The 26174-nt window shown below is 34.1% G+C and overlaps 1 protein-coding gene across 1 annotated transcript in view; it reads right to left on the reverse strand.

Moving 5' to 3' along the window:
- Window positions 1–26174, reverse strand: part of Taf5 (TATA-box binding protein associated factor 5) — a 281049-nt gene that overhangs the window by 175933 nt on the left and 78942 nt on the right. Inside the window, exon 6 of the mRNA XM_090409115.1 lies at window positions 13007–13125. Coding sequence (XP_090265241.1) covers window positions 13007–13125 — 119 coding nt within the window. The remainder of the gene's footprint in view (window positions 1–13006; window positions 13126–26174) is intronic.

Raw genomic sequence — 26174 nt, forward strand, 5'->3', positions numbered from 1 at the left:
CTGAATTGAAATTAGAAGAATTTCTAAATTACTACACAAAATTGTACAGGACAGACAAATATTTTAAAAAAGACAACTGGCAAACATTTAACGAAAATGAAAAGGAAATAACTGAAGAAGAATTAGAAATCAGCCTGAAAGAAACAAGAAATGGAAAATCACCTGGAGAAGATAAACTAGGTTCAGAACTATATAAATATGCAGGAACAAGATTCAAAGAAAGACTTATTATTTTTAAATAAAATTTATTCAACTGGTATCAACCCAATAGAATGGAAAAAAGCAACTATGATTCCTATCTTTAAAAAAGGTAATAGAAATGACCCTAAAAACTATAGAGGTATCAGTAAACTAAATTTCTGTTACAAAATATATAGCAGAATCACAAATAGCAAATTAATGTAATATTCCGAAAACTTTATTTTAGAAGTACAGAATGGATTTAGAAAAGGACGATCATGTATAGACCCAGCCTTTTGCCTAAAATTAATAATAGAGAAAAGAAGAGAATACAATTTAGAAACACATATTGCATTTACTGATTTTGAAAAAGCATTTGACAAAGTTAAAAGAAACATATTATTTAACATATTAAAAGAAAGACAAATACCAAATAATATCCTAAAAGCTATCACAAGTATATATGAAAATAATCAAATACAAATAAGATTAAATCACGAGCTATCATATACGAGAGAGAGATAAACCAAGGGGTCCGACAGGGATGCCCCCACTCAGCAACTCTTTTTAATATATACTTAAATGAAATAATAATAAAATGGAATAAAAATTTACATCAAGGAATTAAACTTTCACCTACAGTTAACTTAAACACTCTCCTCTTTGCAGACGACCAAATAATAATTACAAATTCTGAAGATAAACTACAGAAAGCTATTTTACATCTAAATGAGATATTATTATTATTATTATTATTATTATTATTTTGACACCTCCAGGGAGTCCAAAGACTCATCGAGGGAGAGTGTGCCGACAGCATCGAACGATTGGCCCCCTTCCAACTACTAACCGCGCTCAAACTTACTTAACTGAGCCATTAGTAGCAGAGGCTCTACCAATCGACCAACCTTTGCCGGCTCTAAAGATTATGGTATGATAATATCAACAGAAAAATCAAAAACTATGGCCTTTAAAGGACAAGATCCAGCAAGAACTAAAATAGTAATAGATAACAAGATCTTAGAATAGGTGAATTCATTTAATTACCTAGGATGTACGATCACATATGAAAATGAAAAAGATATAAATGCAAAAATTGCAAAATATTTAAAAATAACAGGTGTAATTAACTCTATATTTAAACCAAACCTAGTTCAAAAACAAACCAGACTAAAAGTATACAACACATTAGCCCTACCAGTCTTAATGTATGGAAGGAAGCAAAATCTGAACAATAAAACAAAAATACAAAGATTAACAACAGTAGAAATGAAGTTTATGAGAAAAACTGCAAAGTATACCCTATTTGATCACAAAAGAAATGAAGAAATTATGAAAGAATTAAACCAAGAACCAGTAATAGAAAAATAAAAAAATAAACATGAATGGATGGAACACATTCAAAGAATGAAAACAGAAGGTTACCAAAACAAGCCTTAAAGTACAAGCCATTAGGAAAAAGAAAACCAGGATGTCCTCTTAAATGATTCAACGATGACTTCTAAGGCTGGAACAGCCATGATAGGCGAAAATCCTTGATATGCATGATGATGATAATATTGTTTCTGTGCAATTCCAATGCCTTTTTGTGCTTACATTTACGTTTACACTAGAAATAGTGAATTACTATTATCAAAATTGCTTACATTTTTTAAAAGTGTTTGATATTATCAACAGTAAATGAATTATATTTAAATTTTACAAATTAACCTTCACAAAATGGATAAATGGTTAAAAAAATTTCCTCCAAAGAAACCACGAATTGAAGATAATTATGATAGTACTTTTACATCAGACGAACAACAAGGAAAAGATAGGATTGATTCTTCTATTCAAACAAGTTTATTATCAGTCAAATTAAGTGATAAAAACATTAATCTGAAACTTAACAAAACCTTGCCCAAGAAAGTTCGAAATTATCAAGGAGACAACTTGAAATGGGGATTTACATCGACGATAGTCAACAATGAACCTCGTCCTACATGTGTATTGTGTCATGGGATGCTATGTAATGGAAGTATGAAACCATTACATAGCATCCCATGTATTAGTAAGACACTTAAAAACTAAACATCCTGAACAACACAAATCTTTACAATTCTTTGAACGATGTTTGAAGACATGTAATTCTCAATCCAACAACTTAAAAAATTCACTAAAATTAACGATAAATATTTGGAGGCATCTCTTGAGGTTGCATTCTTAATTGCAAAAGACCAAAAGTCACACACCATTGGGGAAACACTTGTACTCCCAACCGCCATAAAAATGGTAGAAATAATCCATGGAAAAGAATATGCAGATAAACTAAAATGTATTCCCTTATCAGCAAATACTATTGGTAGACATACAGAAATCATTGCAGATAATTTAAAGAAGCAACTATTAAAACAAATGACTCAATGTGGGAAATTTCCTATATAGCTTGATGAAAGCACAGATGTTGCCAACATGTCTCAGTTATTGGTATTTACTAGATATTATTTTAATAATGAATTACACAAAGAACTACTTTTTGTGAGGCACTTCAGTAAAGATGTACAAGGGAAGATATCTTCTCAACAGTAAATAACTTGTTTGTTAAAAACAATATTTTGTGGAAAAACTGTTTAAGCATAACTAGCGATGGAGCAGCTGCTTTAATTGGTACAAAGAAAGGATTCAAAGGAAAAAGTAACCGAAATAGCACCACGTGTCAAATTCATTCATTGTATTATCCACAGGCAAGCTATTGCAGCAAAAAAAAAAAAAAAAAAATGCAGCCTGATATACACAAAATACTGCAGGATGTTATCAATATAGTTAATTTTATAAAAACGAGACCTTTGAATAGTAAAATATTTACAGTACTATGTCAAGAGATGGGCAGTATCCATGAAAATCTTCTATACCACACGAAGGTTCGTTGGTTATCTCGAGAAAATGTGCTTAAGAGAGTTGTAGAACTAAAAGATGAGTTACGCATTTTCCTACTGGATAAAGATAAGAAATTTGCAGATCTTTTCAATGACAATAAGTGGTTATTAATACTATGCTACCTAGCTGATATTTTTGAAAAAGTAAACATGCTTAATTTGTCTCTTCAAAGAAAAGATAACATTTTAACATGAATGAGAAAATAACTGCATTTCGAAAGAAAATGGTGCTGTGGAGAGAGAAATTTGAAAAGGGATGTTTAGAAATGTTTCCATATTTATCTGATTTCGTTACAGAAAACAATGTAAATGTAAAACAAACAAAAAGTAATATCTGCACATTTAAAAAGTTTAGAGACATATTTTTTGTAACTTATTCACAAAGCTTCCTGGCAAAGAATTTCAATGGATTTTATACCCATTTGCAGAAAATGTAAAAATTGACCACCTTCCGATTATTTTTCAAGAGCAATTAATTGTCATTACATACACACAACTTTGAAAAACGAATTTCAACAGAAATCTCTTCACAATTGGTGGATGGGACTGAAGTCCGAGTATAGCAATTTAGTAAACACAGCAAATGATGCACTCCTACCATTTGGTTCTACTTATTTATGTGAGGTATCATTTTCTGCAATGACAGGTATTAAAACCAAATATTGAAATAAATTAAACTTGGAACCAGACCTTCGTATCGCAGTATCAGAAGCCATTAAACCAGAATTTCAAGAAATTATGAAAGAAATGCAAGGCTATTGTTCATATTAAATATTGTAATAAATATGTTTGTAAGCTGTTAATAATAAAAATAATGTGTAAAAATATCTTGCATTTTTAATTATTATATGATGATACAAGGCATATTTCCTCTTTATAATACTTATTACGATAGATTTTTGCTCAATCAATTGGGTGTACGTGTTATTTATTTTTTCTGTCTTGGGGGTATGCGATCAAAAAAGTTTGGAGACCACTGGTTTAGAAAGTCAAGATGAATAGTGCTGGGGGAAGGTGAAATTTTGTTTCTGCCAAGAACAGTAGAGGAGGGTTGGTAGGTTGAAGATGGTAGTGGTTAGCACTTCTGTGTTATAGGTCCATGGACATCTTGTGTGTGTGTGTGACACTGATATTAAAAAGTGTTCATTACTATGACAATGCAGGTTTAGGGAATATTAATAAAATTAGTTTCTGATGACTTTATTTTTTTTATGTAGTCCATTACTGCCATCTGTTGACTTTCCTAATTTTCCTCAAAATTTATATATTGGTATCTCCAGTCTTTGTTATTTCTATACAACTCTGAGATACATACATACAGAAATTGGCTAGAACATACATACTTGTATACTACTAGCTTATTATTTTATCATTATTATCATTAGAGACCTCCAAGGGAGCAAAGGACTCATTGAGGCCATACATCACCAGCACGTAAATCATGTGGATACATTCACCACTTCAGCAGGCAAACTGTTCGACTCACTCACTGCTCTGTTAGAGAGAAGATCTACCTCTTGTCTCTTTCTTAACCACACATGCACAGGCTTTTAACTTCTACAGATTGCCTCTGGCCCTTTTTCTCTCCCCACCTTCCACATAATGAAAAGTTTCATCAGATATCCTATAACACCCCTTTTAGAAGTTCATAGACTATCATATCACTACCCTTTATCTCATGTCTACCTGCATGTGTGCAGTCCATATACTCTCAATTTGTCCTCATAATTCACATTCCATAATCCCAAATATCATCTTTGTAACTCTTCTTTACAGTGGAAACACAGCAAGATTTAGATTTCTTGGAAACCAAGAGAACCAAATCTGTGCACAGTAGTCCAGGTGTGATCATAAAAGAAGCTCGTAAATAAGCAAAATGACTTCCTTGAATGTTAATATTCATTTCAACATCACAATTATCCTCTGAGTTGTATTTACTTTTTCTTTAAACATAATTCCTATCCACTATAAGTCTAGATCTCTTGACTCATTAATTTATCCAAGCATATCTCACCAATATAATATGTCATTGGATATCTCATCATGTCAAACAAAGTGCATAACTTTATATTCACTAAGATTGAAGTGACAACCATTAGCATTTTGCCCACTTACAGCCTATTCAAGTCATTCTGTAATTGCAATATACAGAGTGGCATAATTATGGTGGAGGTGTTCAGATCCCTCTAGCAAAAAATGTATCAGACAAAATTCAACCAAACTTGGTGCAAGTACACTCTGGATCATGAATTTTGATTTACAGAAGATAAAAAACGGTCTAAAATTCTACCACCAGAGGACATAATCATGTGCTATAAGCACATGATTAAACATTAATGGCTAGAACAGACACAAAAAATCAATTTTTGTGTTCGTATAACTTACAGATGTGGTACAATATGTCCTTTCAGATGTTCTAAGAACTGCATTCTGTGAATGACATTTTCTACAGCAGAAAGCAACAGATCAGCACTCATCTCAATGAGTGCTGATCTGTTGCTCAGCACTCATTGGTTTTGGTTGTGGGGCCATTTCAGATGGCCCCACAACCAAAAGTCACAGGGATTGAGATCAGGAGAATGAAGTGGCCATGCTGTGGGAAATGTATGACTAATCACTCTGTGTTCTTTGAAGCATTTTCGTAACATTTGCTGTACTGGCAATCCAATGTGAGGAGGTGCTCCATCCTGCATGAATATGGTAGTTAAGACATCTTTGCTGCTGCAGTTGGCGGATCAACAAAGTTGTGCAGAATCTCTCGATACCTAATAGCAGAGACAGTACAAGTCACTGATCCTGTGTCCAATAATAAACTAAGAATGTCAGGACAAACTGCAGTCAAGTTTACGCATCACCATGAAGCAAAGCTTGAGTAAGAGAGATCTTGCAGGGTTCGTCAATTTGTTGAAGAATAATCCATTTGCACCCTCATCCTGGCCTTACTGCTAAAGATCAGCTATTTTCAATTTTTAATCATTCTTCTAAGATTTGTTATCGTCACTGGCCCTTTTCTCTTATTCTTCAAATGGTGGAATTCTCGAAGCACGGCATTAGCATTACTGCACTGTTGATAGTAAAGCTTGACTAGCAACACATGTACTGATACAATAGCACTTGTTTTATCAGAATGACATGAATCCATTTCAGTCCTCATATGCACCAACTCGTCAGCAGAAACAGTGATGGTACGTAAATATCATGCAATTCTAGCACCAGTTGTCTACTGGTGGCATAACTTTCCTTTATTTTTTTTAAATGATTGAATGAATAATTTACCAAAGCTCCTGATGTGAAATCCATTCAAGTGCAGGCCATCAATCTTACATAAGTCATTTCCACAACCAAACTCACTCCACAGATCCAAAAATTAACATCCATTTCATTTATGCTTGTGAAATGAATCACTTTGTACCACAGCCCTCTTTAACTTCATACTACTGATTCTCATTAATAAACTAACAATTATCATTCTCTTACTTCTTTCAGCAATCTTTTTATATCCTCTCTCTTTCTCATATGTATTTACCACCACTTAAGTCATTTGTGTCTACAAGCACTATCACATTGCTTTTACATTACTTTCTGTTTCTCTACTGCATTTGTCATATCCCTTGTTTTAACTCCTAGGAAGCTCAAAATAGTGAATGTAATCAAGTAAGTGAATCACTGTATACCACATTACTTCTTTTTTCTTACGTTTTAATTGACTTACCTTATTATCATTATTCACTGATTCACCTCTACTTAAATTCCCATGATAGTTTGACTATATCATCAATTAAAAATCAGGTCTGTCGAAATATGCTTCTCCAGCTTTTTCTTTGCCAATTTTTCCCTTTAAGAGTTTTTCTTGAAAATTTCTCAAATATGCTTGCATAATCTTTTACACTCAGTAGCAAAATTCCAACATGATTCTACTATTCCATTTCCCATTTTATAAAGGGAAATGGAATAGTTACAATAAGAGTTTTATTGGAAATATCTGAGTATATTAGGAAATATATCCAGATATTTCCTAAACAATGATCACAACCAATTTGTGACCAATTATAAATTCAAGAGTTGGATTAAAACTCTAATCTCTCTAGTATCTGAGAATAACAATATATTAGAATAAGAGCTCTCATAACTACACACAACAATATCAGAACTTTTATATATAGAGACCACAGATATGGAAGTTCTGAGAAAAAACAGAGAACAGATAAATAACATCAGTGGCAGAACCATATTAAAAATGAAGATATTAGAAAATAACTTGCATTTTTCATACGAGGTGTGGCTATTAAATAAAGAGACTGGTTGCAAAAATGTGATTAATTATTACAATTGTACAACTTAATTCCCTTCAACACACTCCCCTCCTCTATCTATACACTGTTTCATACAAATTTTCAACAGTTTGCAGAACTGTTGAAAGCACTGTTGAATGCGAGAATCAACCAGGGCCTCTGACCTAATGAACAATCCTCACCTTCTCGTTGTGCACCCTGTTGGGTATCTACCTGGATACTTAATGGACAAGGATGGGCTAGCAATTTGGGTAATTGCCAGTAATAACCAGTCCAGAATATGGACTGGTTATTACTAACACCATGTTCCAAATTGTATTCTTATTGGCTTAAACCAAAATACAAAATGATGGTACAATATAACAAAAGTTCATGCAAGCTGGGGTGTAAAACAAGGCCCTGTTGTTTTTGCCAGGGAACCAGGGCAAACAGCGAAAAGTCAGTACTGGAACAAATCTGAAACACACCCCAACTCAACATCACCAGAGTTAAAGATCAGTACTATCAACATAAAAAAGCCTGAATTGCAAAGAAATGGACCTAGCTAAGAAATTAGATAAGTATCAGATCGACATAATAGGGGTAACTGAAACAAAAAAGACAAAAACTATTCAGGCAATAACAATCAAGGAAAAGAAGGAGTAGCCATAGTATTCAACACAAAATACGAGGCTAATCTTCTTGAATGGCAGGCAATCTCAAGTAGGGTGATGTGGGCAAATATCAGAATGGGGAATTGGACAATGAGACTTATTTGTGCCTATGGTCCCACAGAAGGTTCTACTAACGTAGAAGTGGAGGAATTTTTTGATGCTTTAGAAAAAGCAACTGACACAATGAAAAAGGAAAAGTTGGTCCTTGTTGGGAATCTAAACAGCAGAGTAGGAAATGATTGTCAGATATACAAAAATATTTTGGGAAAATTTGGAGAAAAGAGCAAAGCTAATAATAATGGCAAATACCTGTTGGATTTCTGCTCAGGACATGGACTGGTTATTACTAACACCATGTTCCAACATAAAAATGTGCACAAATTCACATGGAGAGAAGAGGCTAGAAATAAGAAAAGTCTCATTGACTATGTTATTGTTTGATAGTGATGTTTTCTCCTGGGTTCAGGACACCAGAGTGTACAGAAGATTTGAAATTGGAAGTGATCACTATTTAGTCTTGAGCAGGATAAAACTGAATTTGATATTGAAAAGAATAACATATAAGAAAGTTTTAAAGTGAATAAAAGTTGAGCAGCTCTCAAATGTAAACTGTAGACTAAAATACACAAAGATTATTGAAGAAAAAATGAAAGAGTTTGAGAATAGGAAACAAACCTTGGAGATTCAGTGGCAAGCCTTCAAGAAAACTCTGACTGATTCAACCAGAGAGGCATGTGGTGAGGTTATGTGCAAGGATAGAAAAAATCAGAACTCCATTGTGGACACAGGAAGTTAAAGAAGCGGTGAAGGAAAAGAAGAAAACATATTAAAAGTTCCTGAAATAAGACCATTTGTGCTTTTAGAGAATATAGAGACAAATGTAAGAAAGCTAAACACTGTGTAAAACTGGCTAAACAAAAGTCATGGGAGGACTTTGGCAAAAACATAGAAAATAGATATCAAGAAGGTGGCAAAATATTCTGAACATTGTTGAAGAAGCTTAGAAATGGAGGAAAGAGTGCTGTAAAAGGAGTTAGAGATGATAAAAATGACATGAAAATGGGAGAAAAAGATATCCTTGACGTATGGAGTAATTACTTCGATAAATTGCTAAATGAAACAAGCAGTGATAGCACACAGTGGCAAAAAACACTCAAGAGGCAGATAGTCAGGAAGACATATCTATACTTGAAGTAGAAAAGCTATCAAAGGCTTGAAATGTGGAGCGGCAACAGGAATAGATGATATTCAACCAGAAATGCCGAAGTATGGTGGTATAAAAGTCTTACAGTGACTGCACTGCATAGATCAGAAAGGAGGCTTGGACAGAAGTATGAATTTCAGATGACTGGAGTAGAGCGCTGATAGTATCCATATATAAAAAAAACAGGGAAATAAAACTGGATGTGAGAATTGCAGAGGTATTTTCCTACTGAGTGTTCCTGGTAAGATTTATCCAACTATACTTGAGAAACGGTTAAGAGGGATTGTGGAAGGGAAGCTGGTGAAGAACAAGCTGGATTCAGGCCAAATAGAGGCTGTCAGGATCAGATTTTCACTTTACAACAAACAGTTGAGAAACCATGGAAATATAAAAAAAGATCTGTATTTAAGCTTTGTAGACCTGCAAAAGGCATATGACAAGGTCCAAAAAAAGCTATTCAAAATGCCACAGTGTATGGTGTCAATCGGGCATTTTGTCAAGAAATACTTAGTGTTTATTTGAGTTGTAAGACAGCAGTCAGAATTGAAGGAAGTACAGAAAGATGGTTTAATGTTAAATCTGGTGTCAGACAAGGATGTACACTATCCCCTCTGTTATTCATTATCAATATAGATCACATTATGAAGGAAAGTTGTATTAAACCTTAAACAAAATTGGAGATGTTAATGTCAGCTCTTTGCTTTATGCAGATGATGTCATACTTCTAAATAAATTTGCTACAAGTCTGCAAGATTCCCTGACTAAACTGAATAACTGTTGTAATAGATATGGTATGAAGGTCAGCAATAGACACACAAAGACAATGAAAATAGGCAGAATCATTGAAAATGTCATCTGCGTTGTGAATGGAGAACCTGTGGAACAAGTAAAATATTTCAGCTACTTAGGCACGATTTTTAGTGAAGATGCTAAATTAAATATGGAAATAGACAACAGAATCAACAAAGCTTGTTTGGAAGCAGTCAATTGAATAAATTTATAAGGAATAAGAGAGAAATTAGCAAAACACTAAATTAGCTGTATACAAGACAGTATTCAAACCAGTTTTAACTTATCGATCTGAGAGCTGGGTCAGAAGTAAAACACTTGACCAAAGAGTAGAGACCACAGATATGAGAGTCCTGAGAAAGATTAGAGGCATGAACAGATGGCATCAATGGCAATATCATATTAAAAACGAGGATATTAGGAAAGAACCTGACATCGTCAGCATCCAGGAATGCGTTAGCAGAGATATTCTCAGGTGGTATGATCACTTAAACAGAATGGGCGAGGAAAGATTAGCAAAACAAGTGTTCTCTGCCAGGTTGGCAGGAAAACGACCCAGAGGAAGTTGGCAGGAAAACGACCCAAGATATAGGTGGACTGATATGGTACAAAGTGCCTTAGATGATAGTAATATAAGATCTGATAATGTTGGAGTGTTGACAAGCAACAGACTGATTTGGAGGAAAATTGTAGATAGGAAGTTAGTAATGATGTAAATTTTTCATGTAGTACTATCATATCCTGGTTGGCCGAGTGATTATCGTATCCACTCTCCAGCAAAAAGGCTGCGGGTTCAAATCCCGCCGTGGGCACAGATGTTTGTGATTGTCTGTGAAAACACTAGTGGTGGTAGTTGGCAGTAAATGGCATTGGTAATAGATGATGAAGGTTGGTGGAGTAGTGAGACGTGGAGTTGTAGAGTTGATGCCCTCCCTCCCTCGATGAATCTTTGGACTCCCTGGAGGTATGATATAATAATAATAATATCCGGTACACCTCTTGAGGGTACATGGCAGGAATTTGATGATGATGACTGACTGCCCTTCAATGTGGATTTCAACTTTGGAAAAAGTTGAAAGTTACATGGAGATAAGTCTGGTGAGTAAGGTGGATTACTGCTTTACAGATAGTCTGAAGCGTAAGGTGGAATACTGCTTTACAGACAGTCTGGCAAGTAAGGTGGATACTGCTTTACAGACAGTGCACTGTGGACTGGAGCAATGTTCTGATGAAGAATCCAAGCGTTGTTCTACCACAGATCAGGTCTCTTCTTCCTCACTCGTTCTCTCAGCTTGGCCAGAACCTCAAGGTAATAATGTTGGTTAATTGTCTGACCTCTGGTACCCGTTCAACCATTACATGCCGTTGATATAAAAAAAAAAAAACGATCGGCATTGCCTTCAGTTTTGACTTGCTCATTCTTGCTTATTTCATTCTCGATGACATAGGAGTTTTCTAGTGCATCGATTGTCTCTTTGTTTCTGGATCGTATTGGAAAATCCCTGTCTCATCACATGTGATGATCTTCTCCTGCAAGTCTGGCTGTGCTGTCAGCCGTTCCATGATGTCAGTGCAAATTTGTTTCCGGACGTCTTTCTGCTTCTATTCTGTCAAAGCAACATCACATGTGTTTCTTTTATAGCTGCCTACAGACTAACTACGAGTGACAGCAAACAATGCTTATCTCAACTGCTTCTAGAACCTTCAAGGTCATTCACAGCACAAACGCATTCCACTGCTACAAATACAGGGTGTTCGGGATAAATTTGACATATTTATAATTAATTATATTTTTCCGTAAGTTACATGTATTAACACACACTTCTCTTCATTTAAAAGTTTGGACCCTTCTTCATTCATATACAAGATGTCAGAAAGGATGGATAGCTGGAACCCACCTGAATCATGGAAGAGAATAACTTGTATCATGATGATTCGTGCCCGCCATCAAAATAAGGATATTACGACTGCTGCCCAATGCTCCCTGAATACAGTAAAAACAATCAGGCATGAACTAGAGACTTGCAATGGTGACTACGAGGATGTAGCAAGAAGAAAGATCCCTAGCAGACGATCTGATTGCGTTCGTACAGCAGAATTCCTCGCAAATCTGCAGGAACAGGTGTTGAAGAACCCTGGCATTGGAATTCGGGCTTTGTTCGTGGAGTTGCTAACTGTAGTCAAGCCCTGGATAACAAGGGTAGCCAATGGTAGTCCGTATGTATGGCAGCAGGATTCGGCCCCTTGCCACACCTCTGGGAAAAGTCAAAAATGGTTGTCTGAAAATTTCTACGACTTCACCAGTCCAAATGTTTGGCCTCCAAACTCCCCAGACCTTAACCCCATAGATTATTTTGTATGGGGCGCAGTTGAAAAAGACACCAATCGCACTTCCAGTAATACAAAAGCCCAGTTAATGGATAAAATTAAAACAGTTTTTGCGGCCCTTCCCAGGGAGACTGTAGCATCAGCTTGTTCGAGGTTCCGAAGCAGAATTGAAGCTGTGATCGATGCTAATGGTGGTTATTTTGAGTAAATCTTGTTGATAGTATTGTAATTAACTCTGCCTGTAATGTTTTTTTGTCAATTCATTAAATTTAATAGATACAAAGAAGATTTTCTTTTTCCTTACGAAACTGTCAAATTTATCCCGAACACCCTGTACATGATTCACAGCACACCCTGTCTCATTATTTAATAGCCATACCTCGCACTCGTATTCTAGAATGTGTAAACAGAGTTAACTGAAGATAGTTACCATTCTGGAAATGAAAAGATTGAAAGGATGATAAAGATACATACAAGATGCAGTAGAAATGCTTTAAAAAATAAAACAGCTGATCAATTCAGAAACCTGATAAATTAAAAAAAAAATTAATAAGCAACTAATAATGAAATATTAATTTGTATATCCCTTAAGGTATATGCAATAAAATGATACTATAAAAAATATTAGTTTCTTATTTTACTTACCATCGAGATATAAATGTTCTTGTATAATATTCTGAAGAACTTGATTCTTTCTATCTTGCAAATGACGCTTGAGAAAGTTGTATGTATCTCTAGACATGCGTACAGTGAACTGTCCCGATCTATATAAATGAACAATATATAAAGAACTACACAGAAATTTGGTTCTCAGTCAAGGTGATTTTTAGTAAAGTACAATGAACAAAGTTTGTATAATCTAAAATACACACATCCACATGGAGTACATTACTTAATGGTGTTTGTTATTTAGGATTACAACCAGAATCATTAAGACTATGATGCATATGTATCATGTCTGTAAACTGTGCATTTTTCTTCTTGATTTGATGTTTTCTGGGACAAAAAAACAAAACAAAAACACTTGAATTTCTCCTTAATGAATAATAATACAGTTGATTCACACTATAGTGAACCTAAAGAGATTAAAAAAAAAAGTTTGATATAGCTATTTCAAGGTTCACTAATATGAATTTGCAATTTCATTCTATGACACATATTATGCAACTGCTGGCCTTGCTGGATGTTATATTACATGTAAAAGCTGGACTAAAATCTTTCTCATTATTCATTGATATTCAGTAGTATTTCAGGTACAATCTTGAATTTTTCATTATTTCACCACTTGCCCATTATTCCCACTGCTACTGAGCCTAGATGAATCAATTGCATTGTCACCCACAGAGAAAGCCAATCTCCTGGGATCATACTTTTTCTCAAATGACTGCATAGATAATTTTGGTAGATGTCCCCCAATCATTCCAAACACCTCCTCCTGATCTTTCACCAGGAAGTAATCAGAAAAATCCTGTCCAAATTGGATACAAAAACGTTTAGTGGCCCTGACAGCAATCCTACAATTGTCCTGAAGATTTGTGCTCCTATACCAGTGATGGCGAACCTTTTTACCCAGGTGCATCAAACATCTTTTTTTTTTTAAATGCTGACGTTGTTGATGTGCCACTTGCATACATGCATTATAAATTTAACTACATAATCATAGATGGTGACTTATACATATCATATTAGGCTATTTATTTAATAGGACATTGATATAAAAATCTATGAATTCATATTATACAATTAATTTAATAAAGTGAAATTACAAACTTACATTACGTTTAATGACTTTTCTGTTGCTGAGTACTGGTAGAAAGTTGCTTTATAGAAGGGATACAGTGTGTACATTTTAATGCTACAAAGGCAGCGCTGAAATCATTGCTCAATCTATTTCTCCCTTTCGATTTGATATTATTTAAGGCAGAAAATAGAGTTTCACAAGAGTATGTTGAAGAGAAAATTGTTAGAAGAGCTTTAGCAAAGATTTTAAGAGTTTAAAAGTTTTCGGGAAGGCTATTTCACGCGCTTAGAATTTTTACATGCAGTATCATGCAGACGTTGCCGCTCAAGTTCTAATTCATTTCTAAGAGCAATAAACTTTCTTTTCCAGATCGGTTTACACTGGAAGTCGGCTAGTTGCATTTCTAGATCTTTTAATTCAACCACTCAAAGCCATCTAATTTAAATTCCATTAATTCTGTTTCATCAGGATAGTTTATGAATTGGACTGTTTGTTCCAACATTTGAAATTGCTCAAATCTAGAAGAAAACTGCTCAGTTACTGACTTTAGAACTTCGATAGATTGGTTGATATGTTGTTCACGATTTTCAGGGCTGGTTTCGTTAAAAACAAATTTTCACACTTGGGAAATACTTAAAATTGTTACTTTCTAAATCACGTTGAAATATTTTGAGTTTATTCTCAAAACTCTTGATCGTGCCAAACAGAAAATCTGTCGATGTTATGAAACCTTGCAATTGTATATTAAGTTCATTCAGATGCAATGAAAAATCTGTTAAAAACATCAGCTAATTGAGCCAAGCAGAATCGTTCAACTGAGAAAATTCGTGCTCCATGCCCTTCATATTCAAATATAATTTAATTTCATTTAAACATTCAACAAACCGTTCAAGTACTTGGCCATGACTCAACCATCGAATATTATTGTACATTAATAGACCATTGTACACTGATTCAACTTCGCTTAAAAGTGAACTAAATTCTCATTTGTTTAAAGCCCTGGCAGAAATAAAAATAGTTACCTTTGTCACAATTCTCATCGCATCATTCAAATCCTTTAAGACTGATTTCGCACACAGTATCTCCTGATTACAATACAATGGAAACAAACCAGGAGATGACCAACATATTCTGTAAATTGTTTGATAAACCGACATTACGGCCAACCATATTAGGCATGCCATCAGTTGTAATTGAAAATATTTTCGAGAAATCTGTTTCTCACGGAACACCTTAACAACACAGTCGCATATGTCTTTACCTGTCATGTTTTGAGGTAAATTTTCTAACTTTATCAAGTCCTCGTGCATAGAATCACTGTGAACATACCTTGCAATAATAGCCAATCGAGCTGATGACGTAATATCTGTAGTTTCGTCGAGACAAATGGAAAAACAATGGCATGAGTTCAAGTCTTGTTGTATTTGATTTTCTATACTAGCATTCATTGATATAACCCTGTCTTTAAAATGAAAGAGTTACCATTCCTACTTAATGGTAACTCTTTCATGTGCTTTACGATAGCTTCCTTATTATGAAAGTCCTCAAATAAAAATGGTGCAAACTTTACGAAAGCTTCTTTAATATAATCACCATCACTAAGTGGTTTCCCATGTTCAACAATAGTATGTGAAATACTGTAACTTGCGGCTACCAAATTTGAAGGTTCTGAAACAAATTTAATTAAAGTTCCTGATTGTGATTCTGCCAGTTTTAGATGTTGCGATATGTATTCTTTGCGTTCTTCAAAAGATTTTTCTAGGAGCCATTTGTGCTTAATTTCACAACGTCTTCTTACATTCCAAGTTCTACTCACAGACAGCTCACCACACAATTTACAGAGAACTTTATCGCCTCTATCAATAACACCATATTGTTCAGTCCAGGCATCTTGGAAATTTCTTCCACTTCCTTTCTGTGATAATTTTAGTTTTTTATTAGTGCTAGTGTTGGAACGTCCTTCTTGGCTCTATGGTTTGCCATCTTGTTGTAATGTAGTTCTTAATAAAATCAATGAATTGTTAGTTGATTACTAATCGAAATGTAGGGAAATTTATATTTATACTGCGCCACCCTATATTTAGATTAGTCTATGTAAAATAGTAGAATCAATCTTCAATTAACTTAGCAGTCTCCTTACTCATACAGGCCGAATTTAATATTTTTCATTTAGGGCTCCTGCAAGGTTCGAACTTTTTATGAACGGTGCAATGAAAAAGAATCAGGCATACACAATATTGAAATCAATAAAACAAAACATTTAATACAAGATTATATGACTAATACATAAATTTAACTCCGAAAATAAGATAATACAATTAACTTAGTTCTTCAGGTCAAAACATTCATATTAATTTAGACTTCAAATCTTCAGATACAAAATTCACATTATTCTCTTAATAACAAAGATTGTGCATGCTGATCAATACTACAGAATTTCTTGCTAAATAAATTTGCTGGTATCATTCAGTTACACTCCATATTTAACACTTAGCAAGCACTTATAACATTATTAATCGCGGTAGTTATTGCTTCAAGGGGAATTATTTTCTAACTTCTAATTTCGGCTAAATTCAGTGAAAAGCCACATTAAATGTTAGGACATTCGAGATGGAACTATCACTTAAACCTTCACACTGAAATAAAATAAAATAGGACTGTTCTTACCGGGATTAATCCTTAGCACATCAAATTCAATGTGAGCACATTTCAAACTTATATTCACTTATTAACTCCGATGGAACACTATTCAAAAGAATTCTTCAAGGAGATAACTGAATTATTATTTATCGCGCTACACAATTCTTGACGGGCTTACCATAGGACAGAATAATTTTTCCATGTTTACTACTTTATAACAAATTGAGCTTCGTACAATTCTTCTTTAAAGCGATATAGGAATACATAGTAATTCTAAAACTTAGTGGATTTATTCTGAATCTTCTATTAATCTTCCGGTCTTTCAGTTATCCTATTACAGCACTAAATTCCTATTACTGCCACCACTGACTTTACTCTCAGCTGTCTATACGTTTTCTCCTCGTCTCTGTACACTTCTGAATGCTACTCCCTTGAATTCCCTGCCCTTCAGTGTTCTTGTTTACTTTTTACCTCTCGCTTATATGACTTCCTTCTTCCCGCCTAAAAACTTGTTCACTCCGTCGAACTCTTTAATTTCTCCTCTCCCAATTATCAAAGTTCACGCGTTCTATTTTATTTCTATCTCCATGGCAACGATCAAAACAGAACATAAGCATTAGCATTACATAAGGTTATACCTTTACACTGAGTAATGAAAAATAATAATAAAAATATTATAGTTACTTAAATTTCTCTTTCATTTCATTTACAAATAATACTAATAAAATATATGTTACAATTTATATAAGACACATAAAAGTTACATACATAGAATTCCTCATAATATTATTAAAGGAATAAAGTAATAAGATAAATGTTATTTACTACAGAGTCCTTCCAATAGTATAATATACATTAAAATTATATAATTAAATAATAATTGATAAAATTCAAGGATAATACATGAATAATAAATCTTAAGCAAGGGACTAACAAATAATATGTAAACAAGTCATGCTTAGTATATGGTAGATTATGTTAAATGTCAATGAAGAATAAAAACATGCAAAACAATTTCATTCATAGTTTAACACTAGCTGCCATTGTAAAAGGGTTCACAAATTAAAAAAGAGCACAAAACCACTGTATATAATTATATACAGTGGTAATTAAGCAGTAATAATTAATAAGAACTAACAATTACTGGAAATGAATTATACACCAGCAACTAAAATTACTTAAGTGGTAGACCATGCAAGACTACCACCACTTCTTTCAGCAGGGTTGCCAGATTTATTACTAGTATGTTTGTAGCAACCTTGTTACGTTTTACTCTCTATCATGCTACTAAATAGCAGCTATTTAGTAGGTTGTTGCGACGTCATCATAAGTTGTTACTATTTGCATTATTTAACAAAATTTACTGAATTTATTGCAACTATAAAAATGTTTTCATTATTTACTCAGATAAATTAAATATTTAATGCTGTGAATTATATTTTCTGTTAAAGTAGTTTTAAATATGTTTAGAACTTGCATTACTCAGTCAAGAGACTGGAATGCATGCATGAACGATTTTTTTTTTTTTTGACTTCACACAGAAGTCAAATGAAAACTTTAATATATAAATAAAGAGCCAACAGGCTTCATTTCGGCGATATAAACATTATTTAAATTAAGGGGATATTAGATCCCACATGTGGGATCTAATATCCCCTTAATTTAAATAATGAAAACTTTAATAAGTTATAATATATAAAGCACGTATTTATAAGTTTGTATCATATAATATTGATAATTTTTATAAGTTTTTATAATATCATATGCCTATGCAGAAATTATAATGATTAAGAAAGAAAACAAACTTAAAACGCTCGTTGTTTATAGGCTAGTAATAAAATAAAATAAAATAAAATAGAAATAAGCTAACTACAAAATAAAATAGAAATAGGCTAACTATAAAATATAATTCTTTCAATGAACCGAAACTTCCTTCGCTTTAACTGAGAGCGATCTTACACGATTTATCGCAGTTTTTTCCATCAGAATACCAACATCTTTCAGCATTTTCCAAGGTGTGTCACCTGAAACCCTCAAGTGTGTCAGTGCTGACACGCGTGTCATAGGTTCGCCATCACTGTCCTATACGATGTTGCCTGTTTATGCTCTCTTACTCCACCAGCATCTACCCCACAATTTGGAAATTAGTACATGTCAAACCTATTCACAAGAAGGGTGACAAATCCTTACCGTCAAATTATTGCACAATCTCTCTCAGTCAGTCCTCTCCAAAGTAATGGAGAGAACCATTAACAGCCAACTTCTATTCTTGTAGACAGGTTTATACGTTGGTTATGCATTATTAAATCACTTAAGGAATTGAACAACATAGATAGGAATATAAATTAAATTACACTTTAATAACTATTTCCGATATTTCAGCGTCATGTTGCATTCTTCAAAAGGAACTTACAAAAAAAGGCACGTGCACATAGGCACTACAACACAGTAACTGAGAATGAAGAGATAAAGCTATTGTTCTCCTAAAAGTCCTAATAGTGCCCTCTAGCAGGCGTCAGCCCAACGGCTAAGTGTTCTTGGCCGTTGGGCTGACGGTCTGCTGATGTAAACCTCCCAAATTTGGGGCTGTCGCATACAACCAAATTTGTTGAAGTTTGGAGAGTTTCTTAGGGCTGAGGCTGATTGCATAAATAGCCTTTTGAATTTGTTTTTGAAGTTTTGACCGGGTCTGGCACAAGGACCTATTATGTAAGCTTCCATTATTTGGTTTGTCCCATGACTTCTACAACTGGGTCACCAGTTTGCTCACTGGACACAGGCACTGCATGGTTCCTTACTATAGAACTAATACTGAGGTCCCACAAGTTTCTGTCCTCTCGCCCACCCTGTTTCTTCTATACATTAATGATCTGCTCCAATTGACCACCAGTCCAAGACAGTTTTGCTGATGACAGTATACATTCCTCCTTCTCACTTGACACACCTTGCACCAAACAAACTACCACAACTCACAGAGCTAACAACCTCTGCAAGGCTAAATTCTGATCTCCAAACCATTCTTCGATGGGGCGTGGATAACCTTGTCAATTTCAATCCCTGAAAAACACAGTTCTGCCTTATTTCCCACAAAACAGGATTCAGTACATCAATACCAAAGTGGTATATAAAAGCTGTTTTCTTCTGCAAGGACTGTACAAAGAAAGCTGTAAAGCACCCATTCTTTAATTTAAATTCATGTAATAAATTTAAACAAATTAATTACATAAATTGTAATTAATTTGTTTAAATTAAAAAAATTATTAACTAATTTATTCTATTGTAATTTATTTCTGGATATCTATTAAAGCAGATAGAGTTATTCTCCTGAAGCCAATAGTGCACATAATATCACATGCTTTCAACTGAACTGATGCTCTCTTTTATTTTGTGATTGTGTTCCTAGGCTATGAAACATAGCTGAAAATTCAAAATTCTACAAATAAGATTTAAACATAAGTGATTCATTATTAACAATTATAATGAATTCTTCCACTTACACATTTATATTCCAATTACACACTTACACATACTTACATATTTAGATCAATAATATACGTATCAGTATGTACAGGCACAATTTCCGAGTTCTGTATTTTTGTCTTTTATTGATGCTGTGGTTCAAGTATTCCAATAATCTTTGCAAATTTTAATAAAAATCTCTAAATAAACTTGACAAATTATATTTTTGTCTTAATCCTTATTTTATTCAGTGAGAAAACAAAAGCTCACACATGAAATATCTACATGACTAAGCAATTTGTACATAGCAAGCAGTTGACTACATATCAAGCCGACAAAGAATTCCAAGATTTCCAAGCATATAACTCTTCTTTAGCATGTATAAATGCAAATGCATTCACAATAATAATTCATTCATAAAACATTCTTAATAAATGCAAATACATTTATTAAGAATGTTGTTGGAATTCTCTTTGTAGAGAGTTCCAATCATGTGGTTAAAATTATTTGAATTTAAACTTTTTAAAACCAGATATGGCTTTAATGGAGCTCAGTTTGATGCTAAGAGGCACATTTTGTTTAAAACCTCCATTAGATTTTCTAATTACTAAAAAAATTAATTATAGAATACACCTCCACTTATCTACGGTGATATGGCGATAAAAATACAGAAGTTTAAAAAGTAATCAATTTAAAAAGAAAAAAGTTTCTCATACCCCATAAAACGCTTTGGGGTCCAAGTATGACGCTTTGAGAAACGATGCCCTATAATAACAACAGTATTAGTTTAAGATGAAAATCCAAACGGCTATATTTTCTGGCAAAGTTAATTAAATTAAGGGAATAAAAATCCCTTATTATTTTACATCCAGTATGTGAAACTCTAAGATCGAAAACTACGATCTACGAGTTTCATGCCGAAGATCACCTATTAAAATACACTGTTGTCACGAGCTAGGAAATGAAAGAAATTAATAAATAATTAAGTCTACCTACTCACTGATGAGACCTCAAAAAAGGTTGAAACCGGTCTGGGTAGTGACCTCTCCTCATAATGTAAAGCAGTATTACATCTCCTAGGAGCTGTGTTTTCACATTATGAGAAAATATCAAGGAGAGTGAGGGAGCTTGCTCCACCTTTGCTCCGAGCGGCCTTGGTGCTGTACTACCAAGCGGTCACGTACGCTTGGATTCGTCGATAGTTCTTCAGCATGAAACTCGTAGATAGTAGTTTTCGATCTTAGAGTTTCGCATACTGGCTGTAAAATAATAAGGGATTTTTATCCCCTTAAATTAACATTAGTTCTTTTCAGTACCGAGTTCAGAATTTTGTGGGCTCTTAAGGACACTATCCAAACTGTTAAATCAGTATTCAATAGTTAGATGGATTTGTTATCCATATAAAGTTAAGAGCTGTTCAGAGGTGAAATAAATCCATCCAACCACTGAATGAAGGGGGAAAACCTAATATGTCAACAAAGATTAAGGGTTAGAATTATTCTAACCAGAAATCTTGTCTAGAGATTTGTCTATAATGTCAGGATTCGAAGAAAAGGATTTTGCTTCTGCAAGAAAAAAGCACCAATGATAACCATTCTTCACTGGAGATTAAAACTCCAGTGAAGAATGATTTTGAGAGTTGTAGAAGCAGAAATAGATATTTTGGAAGTTTTGTTCATTTTTGTATTTCAAAGTTCAACCAGAGAGAAAGCTAGCTACACAGATGCAAAAAGTCAAAGAAAAGACAATAGGATGGGAGCTTAATTAGTCGTTTGTCAATCTTGATCAACTAGCAAAGAAATATCGAGCAACCTCTCTCTAAAGAAAGATGACAACCAAAATTAACAGTGACAGAATTCATACTGAGTGCTTATTAGTTGAGAAGTTGGCATGTAACATAGAAGTTTACTGTTAATGGATTTCCCCATTACTTTACAAAAGAATGAAGTAAGAGTAATAAGACAGTAATGTGATGGTATAGAAATGTCCTTCTTAAGAATAGGCTGGATATAGGATAATTTTCAACAGCAAGTTAAATACTAATAAAATAAGAATATTATTTTTAGAGGAACCTGTGCCATAGTATAATTATTAAAGAACACGTAAGTCCACAGTAATAACTAAGGTACAGATATTTCATACTAAAACTAATAGTACATCTTCAGTGTTACAAACAGATAGGAATGGAATACAAGTAACGAACATTTGGTGGATCACCTATTAAAATACATTGTTGTCATGAGCTAGGAAATGAAAGAAATTAATAAATAATTAATATTTAAGATAATTGGTTTTTTAATGATTTCATAAAATAAAAGTCTCCCAGATCACTATTATAATATTGTAATCAATATTATATTGATTACAACAATATAATATTGATAATAATGAAAGACAACACAAAACAGGAGTCAACTTTGGGGCATAAACCTTCAGAATAAGAAAAAAATGCCATTATGACTAGAAGACTGGATTAGACAAGCTGATTAACTTTGTTTTCTGACAAAAAGGTAGAGAGAAATTGGAATGTTGAGTTAAGAATAGGAGGACATTTACCAAATGATCAGTACAAGAAAGACAGAAAAAAAACACTATTTTTTTTTAATTTATATTTATATATATTTTTGCTATTAACAATACATGCAAAAGGCTGAGGTGCATCACAACTAACAGCTTAGGCAAGGGACCATAAATGTCGGCCATTTAGACATTAAGCCAACGCTGATTTTGGCTCATCAAAATCGGCATTGGATGTGATGATAATTTATTTATCATCACATCCAACATATCACTATTTCAAGCTTTAGTACAGACAGAAAATGAAATTAATGATTTTGATCAAAGCCAGTTGCAATATGCTTGATTTTTCTCTTGAAAAGCTTTACAACAATCTGGTATGATAGAAAGTCAGCTGAATAAATTTATATGGATAAATAAAGAAATTAGTCAAAACACTAAATTAGCTATATAGAAGACAGTGTTTGAACCAATTTTAACTTATGGATCTCAGAGCTAGGTTAGAAATAAAACACTCGATCAAAGACTAGAGACCTTTGATATACGAGTTCTGATATGGATAAGTGGAGTTAACAGATGGCATCAATGGTATATCACATTAAAAATGAGAATATTAGGAAAGAACTTGCATTGTTAGCATTCAGGAATATGTTAGGAGAGATAATCTCAGGTGGTATGGGAACTTAAATGGAATGGGAGAGGTAAGATTAGACAGGAAAAAGACCCAGAGGAAGACCAATATGCATATTGATTAATATAGTAAAAAGTGCATCAAAAGTAAGAAATATAAGAGCTGATAATGTCAAAGTCTTGACAGATAACAGATTAATTTGGAAGAAAATTGTCGATCAGAAGTTAGTAGTGGTGTAGGTTTTTCATATGCTAATATATGCTAACACATAGGATAACATAATTATACTGTACATTCCCCTGAAGTATCAGGAATCTGATGATGATGAAAAGCTTTGGCACACCACCTGGGAAACTGAAGCTTAGATGAAGGATAAGAATTTAAAGAGGAATTGGGAATAAAAGTTTCCATACATGTTTCAGTGATGATAATTTCAGTCACTTAACCAGATACTAGATTAGCTACTTGACAATAATAATCCAATCAAGGAAATGTAGCACAGAAAAGCCAGATTGTGATCTGAATTACTAATACTTCTCGTGGTGAGAAAGACAACTTTTCATGGAGGTAAGTTAGTTTGTTTCATACAGAGGTGGAGGGTTTTTTTTCTCCCCAAAATTCTAGTTTTTCATCTCTGAAAACACATATCTACATACATAGAATATGATTGGACAAGAAAGACAACAGGAAACCACTTTATTCTATAATAATTCCTAGTAATATAGCATTGTTACCCAACTGTTAGGTTGAGGGAACACATGCTTGCATGCTAACTTTTTCATGGAGATATGGAATGTAATATAGTTCTGTTGCACAAGGGTGGTGCAAAAACTGATGTGTCTAACTACTGACCTATTAATATTTCTGGTGCGGTAGTGAAGATTTTAGAGAAGTTAGTAGGAACTCACATACAGAAATGGGTAAACAATCATTCTATACTCTGCAGGGAACAGCATGGGTTTACTAAAAAAAAAGGTCATGTTTTAGCAATCTGCTCATAATTTATAACAATGTTATGGCTGAGTTGGATAAAGGGAATGGATACACTATGATAATGTTGGATATTTCTAAGGCATTTGATAGGATACCACACGATAGGCTGTTGTGTAAACTGGAGAATATGGGATTGGAACAATCTATTGACTTGGATCAGGAGATGGTTGATAGACAGATATCAAAAAGTGGTATACAGTGCGTGTGAATCTGCCAGATTTAAGGTAACCAGTGGTGTACCTCAGGGTTCAGTCCTTGGGCCATTATTGTCCAATCTATACATTAATGACTTCAAGCAGGGTCTATCATCAGATTTGCAATTGTTTCCTGATGATGCGAAGAGAGGCAGGGCAATCAGGGATGCAACTGATATTCAGCAATTACAAAATGATTTGAATTGACTGGAAATCTGGGCAAACGAAAATGGCTGTCAGTTTAATGTTAGTAAGTGTAAAGTTATGCACTTTGGCGTGATTAGAGTTTCAGTGGCATATTATATTAGCGGGGTTATGCTACAAGAAACTGAAGAGGCAAGGGATCTTGGTATATTGGTGGATAAGAATTTAAAGTTCAAAGGTCACATAACAAAAGTTGCAAATACAACTCAGAGGATAATTTCTATGTTGAAGCGAACCTTGATATGTAAGGATAAGGAATTAATTTTGCCTCTTTATAAGGCTTTAATGAGACCACACTTGGATTACTGTGCGCAGATTTGGTCTCCCGGGTTCCAAGGAGATAAAGCTGTGGAAAGTGCAAAGAAGAGTTACAAAGATTATATCCGGATTATGGGATTTAGATTATAAGGACAAATTGCGAGTACATGGATTACAGCCTTTGGTTAACAGGAGAAAGAGGAGTGATATGATAGAGGTCTATAAACTTTTGAATGGGTGTTATAGCATTTCAAATTATGAAATTTCCGTTATATGGAAGGCAGGGGGCATCCATGGAAATTAAGGTTGTTCTCAGTCAAGAAAGGGGTAAGAGCTAGGTTTTTCTCCCAGAGAGCAGTGAGTGAGTGGAATAATTTGCCCTTACAGGTAGTAAGTGCATTTAGTATAAATTAATTTAAGAGAAGGTATGATAGCTGGGTTGGGTAATTTACAGCCTCCTTTGATGAATCCTTGACTACCTGGAGGTCTCACAGATAATAATAATATTTGAAAACAATGCATTAACTCCCCCCCCCCCTCACACACACACCATTTGGCTATGCTATGAGAACGATGTGTTTGCAATTTGGCCACATGGCCGGGATACCTTACATACTTTCCTTTCCCATTTGAACAGCCAACATCCCAGGATCCAATTCATGACAGAAATAGAAAGTAACAACATTCTGCCCATCCTAGACACCCTAGTTATAAGACAATCAAATGGATCCCTCAAGTCTACAGAAAACCCACACACACACACACAGGTAGATGCATCCATCAATAGTCACTTAACCCCTACCCCGACAATTTGGGAATATAAAAACCTTTGTCCACCAGGCAGAAATAATTTGCTCAGACAGCAATGAACTCAACACAGAACTCGCACTTTATTGGCCAATGGCTACATCTTCTGCCAAACAGAAAGAATTTTAACACCATGTACCCACAACAACCCTCCCCCCCCACACACACACACCAAACATAGATTACAGCAAATCTATCGCCATTCCCTATATTTGTGGCATTTCAGAAAAGGTGGCCCAGATATTAAAAAAGCACAATCTTGTGACCACCTATAAATCACATAAAAAGCTAGCAGCCCTTATAAACTCCCTCAAAGACCAGTTACAACCTCTGGAGTTATCTGGAGTTTAATAGGAACCTTGCAGCTGC

This window comes from Typopeltis vanoorti, chromosome 2 (genome assembly GCF_054136105.1).
Source record: "Typopeltis vanoorti isolate ZY-2024b chromosome 2, IOZ_Tvanoo_1.0, whole genome shotgun sequence".
In the NCBI taxonomy this organism is placed as follows: domain Eukaryota; kingdom Metazoa; phylum Arthropoda; class Arachnida; order Uropygi; family Thelyphonidae; genus Typopeltis; species Typopeltis vanoorti.